Source organism: Suncus etruscus, chromosome 13 (assembly GCF_024139225.1).
Source record: "Suncus etruscus isolate mSunEtr1 chromosome 13, mSunEtr1.pri.cur, whole genome shotgun sequence".
NCBI lineage: Eukaryota > Metazoa > Chordata > Mammalia > Eulipotyphla > Soricidae > Suncus > Suncus etruscus.
This window is the reverse complement of record NC_064860.1, coordinates 31,957,278-31,968,925: the sequence shown is the minus strand read 5'-3', so window position 1 is coordinate 31,968,925 and position 11,648 is coordinate 31,957,278. Positions and strand designations below refer to the sequence as shown.

Below are 11,648 nucleotides of genomic sequence, written 5' to 3'. Positions count from 1 at the left end.
GTGGCCCTGAAGACCCACCAGGTTTGGGGGGATCTTGGCCCCCTGGACTAGGAGTTCAGCCCAGGGGACCTGTGGCTAGCTGTCCTGCCCAGAGCCCCCCACATACCAGTCAAACACCCAGAAATCCTGGCATGTGGAGTGGTCTGAGCCCAGCCGTGCCTCTGCAGTTTTGGGATGCAAAGGGCGGGATTTCTCCCCCGCCTCCCCCCAGGGCCCGATTAACCAGGCGTGGCCCTGAAGACCCACCAGGTTTGGGGGGATCTTGGCCCCCTGGACTAGGAGTTCAGCCCAGGGGACCTGTGGCTAGCTGTCCTGCCCAGAGCCCCCCACATACCAGTCAAACACCCAGAAATCCTGGCATGTGGAGTGGTCTGAGCCCAGCCGTGCCTCTGCAGTTTTGGGATGCAAAGGGCGGGATTTCTCCCCCGCCTCCCCCCAGGGCCCGATTAACCAGGCGTGGCCCTGAAGACCCACCAGGTTTGGGGGGATCTTGGCCCCCTGGACTAGGAGTTCAGCCCAGGGGACCTGTGGCTAGCTGTCCTGCCCAGAGCCCCCCACATACCAGTCAAACACCCAGAAATCCTGGCATGTGGAGTGGTCTGAGCCCAGCCGTGCCTCTGCAGTTTTGGGATGCAAAGGGCGGGATTTCTCCCCCGCCTCCCCCCAGGGCCCGATTAACCAGGCGTGGCCCTGAAGACCCACCAGGTTTGGGGGGATCTTGGCCCCCTGGACTAGGAGTTCAGCCCAGGGGACCTGTGGCTAGCTGTCCTGCCCAGAGCCCCCCACATACCAGTCAAACACCCAGAAATCCTGGCATGTGGAGTGGTCTGTGACCAAAAGAATTTTATGTTAAAAGTATCAGACTAATGGTCTCACATATACAAAACATGTGTTGTACCACTGATCTACATCCCTGGCTAATACAGAAACTTTTAACTCAAAAATAATTTTAAGGCTTGAGAGATAATACAATGGATAGGGAAAGTTTGATCCCTGGCACCACATCTCGTCTCCCAAATTCTGTAGAAGTGATTCCTGAGTGAAAGCTTAGGAGTATACTCCCTAGGTACTTCTAGGTGTGGTCCCTCCAAAAAACAAAAAATGAATAATTTCATATTCCTAAATATCTTTTTAGATTCTCATGAGCTTAAAACAATATTTAAATTTAAAATTTGCAAATAAACTTCTGTTTTGTAGTATATAATAGTACTAATAGTAATGTCTTATAACTGTACTACCCCAGACTCCCTTTATTCCAAGGTCCTTTCTCTCCACAACCTTTACAAAGCAGCCTCAATTCACAGTTCTATTAAATCCATGAACAAAATAATTTCAGTTTGTTTTCATTAGGGTAAAATCCCCAAATATTTGATATAAATGAATACAATTAGAATATATGCCATGTTTGTTCAGTGATTAATTTTTGTTTGTTTTTGGGCCATACCTGGTTGTGCTCAGGTCTTACTCTTAGTTCTGCATTCAGGTATCACTTCTAGTGGGCTTTCAGGACCTGGGGACTGAACCTGGGTCAATTGCTTATAAGGTAGGCACCCAACCTGCTATGTTATCTCTCCAACCCTACTCAGTGGATGATTTATCCTTATTAACATCAAAGCAACCTATCAAAATGCCTCAGTCTGGATTTTCTCAGTGTTCAGGCATAGACATAGAGAAGGTTTTCTGACTGACACTCTTATCTATGTCTAGATATGGTAGTAAAAAGATATAAGACAAGAAATGACATGAATTGTTATTTCAGGCACTGTTGGCTAAGAAGTATGAGGTTCCTGAACCCAAGAAGCCTCTTCTCTTTCTTGAAAGAAAGCCAATTCCTCAGCCTCGGCTTCCAACTCCAACCTTAGTAATAGGCTCCATTGTAAGTTTGATTTTTTTTTCTTTGAAATGGTAAATTTAGTACTGCTGTTAATTCATTCATATGGTTTGGATTTAAAAATAAAACAAGAATTTAACAAGTGTTCATTTCCCAAGATTTGTTTTTGTTGTTTGTTTTTGTTGCTTTTTGAGCTAAACCAGGCTGTACTTAGCTTATTACTAGTAAGCTCAGAGGATCGTATGAGATCACCCTGTACTCTCTTTAGCCTCTCTCAAGACTTTTCTTATGTTTAGGTTTCAAACATCAAACAATCCCAAAGCAAGCTACATGAAGTGGGATGCAAATATAACCTTTTTCAATAATGAAAACACATAAGTTTCTAAAAAAATAAAAAAATGAAGAGAAAACGCTAGGATTTCCCAGACTTGGACATGTGTTTTGCATACAGGAGCTGAGTGTGGCCACAAAATTGAGAAAGGAATATGAAAAGAAGGAAGGAAGGATGGGGGGGGGGGGGCAAGGGAAAGCCCTTTATGGAGGGAGGACTGGAGCCCTCCTACCTACCAGTAGTATTTACTTCTGGAGAACATCTCCTTGTCTCCCAGGGGGTTCATGCATCTTCTGTGGTTTATGCATTATCTTTTCCCTGTGTCAATTCTATTGATTTGGCTATTGCTTTCTTTTCCATGTGGAGGCATCTTAATTATATTTGCATACTCTTGCCTTTTTGCTTTCCTCAAATTGCTATTGAGGGTGATTTTTGTGGATAGCTAAATTGTTTATTATTGCTGACTTTGCCAGTTTAGCTAAATTCTTTTGAGATGGTATCTTTCACTTTATATTTGTCTCTGACTAGTGATGTTTTCTGTTATCAAACATATAAAAAAATTGTGCATGACTAAAACTTAACCAGCAACAACTTTCTGTTTTGTTTTGTTTTTTGAGCCACACATGGTGGCACTCAGAGGTTACTACTCCTGGTTCTGCACTCAAAATCATTTTTAGCATGCTCTGGGGACAATATGTGGTGCTGGGGATCAAACCCAAATTGATCATGTGCAAGGCAAATGCCTTACCTGTTGTGTTATTGCTCCAGCCCCCATCAACAACTTTCTAACTCTGTATCTCACAGTGATTCAATATTTTTTTTAACCAAAAAGAATGCAATTCCTTGATGTTTTGGATGTTTGTTGCTTTGTTCCTTGTATGCAATTCTTGTTGCTTCAGAAAGGATTTGCAGGCAAGAATGATACAAAATGAAATACAAAACAACTAATTGGAACCAGAAAGATATTTAGAGCTAATAAAGTTCTCGCCTTAATTACAGCCAAGCAATCTGGTCTCCTGAGCACGTCCAGAGCAAAGAGCCAGGAATAAGCCCTGAGCATTGACAGCTATGTCCCTTTTCTACCTCCTCCCTAAAAAGACTGGAAATATAGGTCTCCATGGATGACATCAGGTGAATATCACCTTTGATAAGATTTAATAAAATTTATGGTGGAAAATAGTAATGAATATTCATGATACATTATGTAGTATTTAAAATACCCTGTATTCAGTATACTCTGGCACCTATTAATGACTCTTTTGCTTGATATACATTTATTTCCATTGGCTGTTTATTGCTATAGTTCATAAGCTGCTTGGTTTTTCCTTTTTTCTTTTAGGATGAGGAAGATAAAGACATGGCTGTGATCTATCTTCAAAAGTTACTCCGGGGCAGAGCAATTCAGAACATGGTGAGTAGTGTCAGTATTTCTCTTTCAGAAGAGATTTCTAAAATGTTCCTGGGCCAGATTCCTTGGTGGAATTCTCTTCACTTCCTTTGTTGGGCTAAAACACAATGAGAGAATAAAAACCTACCGTTTTTGCCTCTATTGCAACATAGGTGCAGGAATCTCACATATCTGTGAAATTGCTAAACCCCACAATTTTCTTACTGAAAACTATGAAACTTTGAACTATGAAACTTTGAACTATGAAAGCTTCACAAATTAAGTGGATTTCTTAATTTTCCAGGTATAATATAATTATTTGTGCTTGAAGATATCTAGCAATTCCTGAATTACAAGTGAAGTCTTAAATAGTTAAATAATACTAAGTGTCATCTTAGTAGCTGGAGAGATTATACTGGGGTTAAAGTACCTGCACACAGCCAGTGACACACAGTACAGTGACCCCTGTACCACAAATATTTCCCTGAGCACAGTGAGCATTGTATCATTCCAAGAGTGATCCTTGAGTACAGAGCCCAGTGTAAACCCTAAGCACAGCTGGGTGTGGCACCAAAATCAATTTTTAAAAAGTATCATTTTTAACCTCTACTATATGCCCAATTATATATTCTATGCTCTCTGTATGTGTCTATTTTTCTTCTATCAAAAATCCCATTTTTAATGCAAGTCAATGAGTCTAAGAGGGATTGTATTTACTGCCAGTAAGTTCAACTCTGTCTTCCTGTCAAACCTTGATCTGAATAGTCTTTCTGGTAGAGTAGAAACAGTTTTATCAAACCCAGCTATACTTTATGTATATCCATATAATGATTTTATTTTATTTTATTTTATTGGATTTTGGGCATTGACTGTGTTTGGGATTTATCACTGGTTCTGTGCTCAGCAATCACTCCTGTCTGTGCCAGGGGGACCCTGTGTGTTACTGGGGTCAGTCCAAGGTCAGCCACATTCAAGACCAGTGCCTTAACCCCTGTACTGTCTCTCTGGTCTTCACAACTATGACTTTTAAGAGACTTGATTATGAGGAATAAGCCCAGGGAAGTGGAGTAAGCATCTCAAGTTCAGCATTATTTTAAAATCTTCTTTCAGTATTTTCCAGGTAGTAGGAGGAATGGTGATCAGCATTATAGTCTAGGGACAGATCTTTTGGAAAAGAAAAGATGGCCATGTACTGTGTTTTTTAGGGAAGGAGCAAAATATTGAGGAGAAGGTTTAGCAAACTAATATAAATAACCAATATATAATATATGTATATAATATATAGTAACCAATAATAAACTAACAGTGTCTCTGAGGAAGGTCTCTTCAGTAATCAAGCTGGAGAGATAGTGCAATTGGCTGGACATTTACCTTGCATGTGGCTTAATGAGGTTCAATCCCAGTATCCCATATAAAAACAAAAGTCAAGCAGAGAAAAAATAAGTAAGCTCCCTGTCCCTTTCCCTGCCTGATTTCTAGCCATCCTACTCCCATCACAGGGCCTCACAGCTCACTGCACATGTGTTTTAGTGTTCACTACAAGTCTCTCTCTTTGCTTGGCTTTGTTGCAGATGTTTGAAGGGAAGGAGAAGCGCCTGGAACTGATCCAGGAACTGCGTACCAGTCATGCGCTGCAGGAAGATGGCATGCTGGTGAAGAAAGCCGAGAACCAAGTGACCTTGGCCTTACAGCAACAAAGAAACCTGCATGAGCACAAGGTTCTCTCCATTTCTCTCCTGTCACTTTCTTTCTTGAGGAAGGACAACCTTTTTCTCTTTCACTTTTCTTATATATTTGGTGACTTTTATATTTCAGTTGATGGCACCTAACAGAGTAAATGGACTCTGAAAGCAGAAAACACTTCAAAGTTTTTGATCTGTAGATAGCTCATGCTGATTAAACTATAGTAGACATTTTACTATCTCATAATATTCTATGACTTTCGTCAGATACTCTCAGCCCTGTGTCTGCTGATAGCTCGTATTTGTAACTCTAACCAAAAACCTGCAAATGTTTCTCCTCTCCTTTGTAGTTGTCTTTAGACATAGTCTTGTTTTGGGACTGCAGAGTAGGCCGTCTTACTACCTCTCACACATCTTTTTTTGTTTGTTTGTTTGTTTGTTTGTTTTTGGCCACATCCGGTGACGTTCAGGGGTTACTCCTGCCTATGTGCTCAGAAATAGCTCCTGGCTTGGGGAATCATATGGGACGCCAGGGGGTGGAACCGCAGTCCATCCTAGGTTAGTGCGTGTAAGGCAAGCACCCTACTGTTTGCGCCACCACTCCGGCCCCTCTCTCACACATCTTAAATCAGCTTGTAAGGGATACATTTGTAGAGAGTTTAATGTTATGAAAAAGTAGCTTTACAGGAAGTAGCTAACATGCACATTGATGAGGGGACATGCCACTCCTGCACTGAGTGGGATCTGAGCAAACGCAGTTGGAACACGTGTGCAGCTTTCACCTGCACCAGGACTGATGATTTCTGAGGTTAGAGGAGCTAGACTGGAGGAGAGAGAAAGAAGGCCACAGGCTATGTCAGCCAACAGAGGGACCAGAGAAAGAAGGAAAGGCAGACACTTAAGTTTCTGAATCTGGAGATCTAAGAATTCTAAAAGGATGAAATAAGACTACACTACTGGTACTGGGTTCGATCCCCAGCATCCCATGTGGTCCCCTAAACCTGCCAAGAGTGGTTTCTGAGCTCAGAGCCAGGAGCATCTCTAGGTGTGGCCCAAAAACAAAACAAAAAAATTAAAAAAGACTACACTTCTATTCCATTAGGGAATAGGTGTCAGGATCTGAATGGAAAATGCCCTCCTTGTTTCTTCAGACTTTCGGTTGATAGACTTTGGTAGATGCCACTCCATCAGTTTAGGCATATCAACTCATTGATCTCCGTTAATAAATAAATGCTTGTTGATATCTGTCAGCTAGGAGTCAAGGAAGGAGTTCATGGCATGAGTTTGTGTGTGGGAGATACAGGTTCAACCCTGCCTCTGAGCATAGCTGGGAGCGATCTCTAAGCACAGAACTGAGAGTTAATTCTGAGTACCTATGGGGCCTCAGATTTCTGTCCCCCTCAAAAAAAACCCTTAAAAATATAATATATGGGGCCAGAGCGGTGGTGCAAGCAGTAGGGCATTTGCCTTGCACACTAGCCTAGGACTGCGGTTCAATCCCCCAGCATCCCATATGGTTCCCCAAGCCAGGAGTGATTTCTGAGCCCATAGCCAGGAGTAACCTCTGACCGTCACCAGGTGTGGCCCAAAAATAATATATATATATCACATATCTTAAATGCTTCACAGAGCACAGAGCAAACATATGCAGTTAGAAAAATGACTCCTGGGACCAGAGCGATAGCACAGCAATAGTGCATTGACTTGTATGCAACTGACCTGAACGGACTCAGGTTTGATCCCTGAACCTGCCAGAAGTGATTTTTGAGCACAGAGCCAGGAATAAATTCTGAATGCTTAGATTTGCTCCATGCCAGGCTGCCACAAACATTCGATATTTTTAATGCAGTGTTTTCAATATTCAATGAAACAAAATGCAGCCAAATAAGGTTTGCCTCTGATGCAGTACATGTAAGATGTTGCAGAACTTGCAGAATTGCCCTCCTGATTTTTTATAGGAGATATATAAGATGAAATTGTAACAGTTGAAGTAACTGATAGTCTCCCTAAATACCTTTATTTTCCATTTGTCAAAGCTATAAATAGATTCTGTGGCTTATTGCTGACTGAGAACTCCCAACCATGATTACTTCAGTGATCATAGAAGCCTAGACTTTTCCCTGTTCTGTTTTAAAGGTAGTTTTAAATTATTCAAAAAGATAAAAATGGTACTATGGTTTTTTTTTATGTTGGTCAAAACTTTAAAATTCCCTAATTGTGTTAAAGGCCTGAGCATTAAAAATTTCAAAAGAATCATGAGTAAATTTCTAAAATATTATATTTTATTAACCCTCTCAATATTATCTCTTGCAAAAAGCCTTGACATTTCCCTCATGTCTGGAAAAATTGAGGCATTTCACATTCTAATAAAATTGAATGAAGAAAAATACATTCTGTTTGGACACTAGCATAATTTTTTTTCTCTAAATCTTCTTTATAATCTGAGGAATGTACCAATGTTTCACTCTACAAGACACACATGACCATAAGACTCACATGGTTTTTAGATGTTTTCTTCCCCTGCTTCAGGCAGCATTCACTCCATAAGGGAGAAAAAAGTGTGTCTTACGGTATGAAAAATATGATAATCTATCAGTGCTTTCTCATAATGTCTAGGTTTGTATCCTGCATTTTCCTAATAAGAACCTTTGTACTGGGACCCAGAACTAGATAATAAAAACTAGATAATAAAAACTTCGTTCATACTGAGAGTGAAGAGACTGTTGAGATAGATATTGGTATCAGATACACCTCATCACAAATCACCATTCTCAGTGGAATTTGCATCCTTAATGTGATATTCTTTTTTGGGTTTTGTTTTTAAGTCATCCCTAGTTGAAAACCACTTGGCTGGACTGGAAGGAAGAGTGTTGGCTGACATGTTTGACTTCCTATCCAAAGAGCTGGTGAGACTTCAGGAAGAGAGGAGGATCCATGCCTTTGCCTTGCTGGCTGAACGACAGAGGAGGATGCGGGAAGCTGAGGAGAGTGGCAGACGCCAGTTGGAGGAAAGACGCCTGCGGGAGGAGGACCAGATATTTAAGGAGGCAAGTGGGGGCAGCAGGTTGTCTGGAAGGGGTCTAAAGGAGTCAAGTTCACACAAAGGAAATCTGCAATTGACATGTCATTTCCATTTTTCATGCATTCAGCAGATCTATATTGTATTCTCTCAATATACTAGATACTATGCAAAGTCATTGTGGGATACCTAAGAAGCCCGAAAGCTGGACATGGACTCTTCCTTGGAGCTTAAATGTACATGTAAATAAGTACAGGTTTAGAGAACTGTGATGAATTTCATAAAAGCAACAAATGGGCATAATGACATGTTTTAAAAAGGCTGTTCCTTCAAAAAACCTATCTCTATTTGCTGTGTGAAAAACAGGTTGAAGGGAAAATGGGCTTGAGCAACAGGGATAATGGTTCCATGTCCTGAAGTGAGACAGCTAAGAGGGCAAATGGTTAGGGACAGGAGTGGACTTTGATTTCTGTTAAGTCTGAGAACTTGGTGGTGGTGACATTTCAGCATGTGAATATACAAGACATCCTTTAGAAGAGAAGTTTGGTCTAAATACATAAAGGTTTTAGAATTCTTGGAGGCAAATTAGAATTTTGACAAAGGCCCAAGGGTGATGAAATTTTAGTGATCAGGCTGCAAAATCACAGTAATTTGATCATCTAGTAACAGTGCAAAGCATTCTTTCCTTCCTCAAGATCAAATCTTGAAGATTGGAGTGTATTTGTGAGGGAAGGAACTTCAAAGAAGTTCCCTTTTAAAACGAGAAAGGAGAGAGAGAGAGAGAGAGAGAGAGAGAGAGAGAGAGAGAGAGAGAGAGAGAGAGAGAGAGAGAGAAGAGAGAGAGAAGAGAGAGAGAGAGAGAGAGAGAGAGAGAGAGAGAGAGAGAGAGAGAGAGAGAGAAGAGAGAAAACTCAACTGACTGGGCACATGCTCTGCATGCAGGGATCCCATGTTTAATTCCTGGTACCAGATATCATGGGGCCCCCTGATAACTTCCAACACTGAGCCTATGAGCACCATCTGCTGTGACTAAAAAATGAACCAAAAAATGGTTAACTTCTTTATTTAAAATTTTGAATATTTGAAAAATATTTGAATAGTTTATTTTGGTTTGGGGGTCTCACTTAGTAGTGCTCAGGTTAGAGGTCACTCTTGGTAGAGTCCGAAGGACCATATATGGTACCTGGGATTTGAATCCTGGTTAGCCATATGCAAGGCAAGTGCCTTATCCCTTTAATATCTCTTTAATCCAAAATTGAATGAATGGCTTTAATTGTATTCTTCATTTCATGTTTCTTCTAAAATTTGTCATTCTCTAATTCCCACTTGGTTGTTAATTTTAATGCACTTAATACAATATTAATGATGTTTATACATATCACTTAAAAATAAATGAATATACAAATTTGTGGATGGTATACTCTCAAATAATATTTTCAAAAGGTGCTATATTATAAATATTTTATACTTCTGTGCAGTCTTTTTACTGTGAAACCAGTTTGGTTCCTGAAAAGGTTCTTGAATTTTGTATGTAAAATCTGCATGCAGAATTACAGATGCTTATGAAATTATAGTTTATTTTTGTACAGTTTAAGTAGGTAGTTATAGGTTTCTCCTAGATATCCAGGACCCCCTCTCCTCCCAAGTATGGTGTTATTTGTCATCCCCTCACTGACCTTTCCAGTGGCCTGTGTCACCTGTCTTTCCATTGGCTGTCTTCTCCTCTCCAGTGTATGATAACGAAGTCCTCTTCCACACTTGATCCAGTATTTTACTTACCATTCTGAAGTCTGCAGCTATAGCATTGTAACCTGTATCCCCTTGTTTGTGCTTGTTTGTGCATTCTGTCACAGGGACATTCTGGCTTGCCTCTCAAGACCATAGCTCTTTTCCCTTTGGCTTCACTTTGTTCCAAGAGTTTCCTTTTCTCAAGGGAAAAATGTGCTATGACTGTTCCCCTCCCCCAGCACACATCTCCACGCCCAAACACCCAGAGGTTGGGAGGCTATTTCTCCTTGGCTCTAGACATTGGAGAGGTAGACCCGTGTTCTTTTAGTCAAGGCGTCTGACCCCCTAGAAATGGAGGGTTGGTACTAGAGTAATTAGTTACTTCTGAAGTAGATACAGAAAAGAGAAAAAAGAGCCAACCTGGAACTCTTTTTTTGTTCGTTTATTTTTGGGCCACACCCGGCAGTGCTCAGGGGTTACTCCTGGTACTGTGCTCAGAAATTGCTCCTGGCAGGCTCAGGGACCATATGGGATGCTGGGAATCGAACCAGAGTCTGTCCCGGGTCAGTTGCATGCAAGGCAAATGCCCTACCACTGTGGCCCCCAAACTGGAACTTAAAAAAATATATTCCAGAAAGTTAAGTGAAAACGCATACATACTTTTGAGTTCCCCAAATAGAAAAAAAAATCAAGTTGGGGTTTTTTCATCCCCTTTAAAATTTTGATTTACTAATAGTCTTTAATATAACAAAAATTTATAGATATAGTTTAACTCATCTGTATATGCATAGAATGCACTGGACTCAATCCAAAATTCTAGTACCACTCAAACACCAAAAAGACCCTCTCTTCATTCCTCATTTCATGTCTTTTTTTTTCTCTAGGAACTATGTTAATTTTTACCAATTTAAATAGTTTCATTTTTGCTTGTTTTTTTTAATATTATTATAGTAAATTTATGAGTTTAAAATAATTCAATTGTCTTTCACTTCCTTACCTATTTCACTTAGCATAATCATCTCAGGATTCATTCATTTTGCACCAAAAAACTCAATTTTACCTTTTTTTTTTTTTTTTTTGGTGGTTTTTGGGTCACACCCGGCAGTGCTCAGGGGAAACTCCTGGTTCCATGCTCAGAAATTGCTCCTGGCAGGCACGGGGGACCATATGGGACGCCGGAATTCGAACTGATGACCTTCTGAATGAAAGGCAAACGCCTTATCTCCATGCTATCTCTCCGGCCCCTCAATTTTACCTTTTAAAGGCAGTATAGTATTCCTGTAATAATATTACATATAACAGTCTATCCACTTATCTGCTCATAGGCATTTAGGCTCATGTCATGTTTTATTTACTGTAAATATAAGATGTAAATGTCAATTTGAACTAGTAATTTCCATATTATTTACATAGTCTATACCAATTCACATTCCTACCTACAGTGCACAGTTCCCTTTTCTCCATATACTCACCAGTGCTTGTTTTCAATTTTTTAAAATATATGACATCCTGGGGCTGGAGAGATAGCATAGTGGTAGGGTGTTTGCCTCCCAGCATTCCATATAGTCCCCTAAGTCAGTAATAGTACTAAGCACTATAATGAACATAGGTGTACATATTTAAAAATTTTTTCAATAAAGTTCATAATACGCTCATTTCAGGCACTAATG

General features: G+C 40.3%; 1 protein-coding gene across 1 annotated transcript in view; it reads left to right on the top strand.

Moving 5' to 3' along the window:
- The window catches only part of CFAP91 (cilia and flagella associated protein 91), a 71,696-nt gene that overhangs the window by 38,837 nt on the left and 21,211 nt on the right, over positions 1-11,648 (top strand). Inside the window, exons 11-14 of the mRNA XM_049785548.1 lie at positions 1,760-1,876; positions 3,502-3,573; positions 5,121-5,267; positions 8,057-8,278. Of these exons, the coding sequence (XP_049641505.1) occupies positions 1,760-1,876; positions 3,502-3,573; positions 5,121-5,267; positions 8,057-8,278 (558 nt within the window). The remainder of the gene's footprint in view (positions 1-1,759; positions 1,877-3,501; positions 3,574-5,120; positions 5,268-8,056; positions 8,279-11,648) is intronic.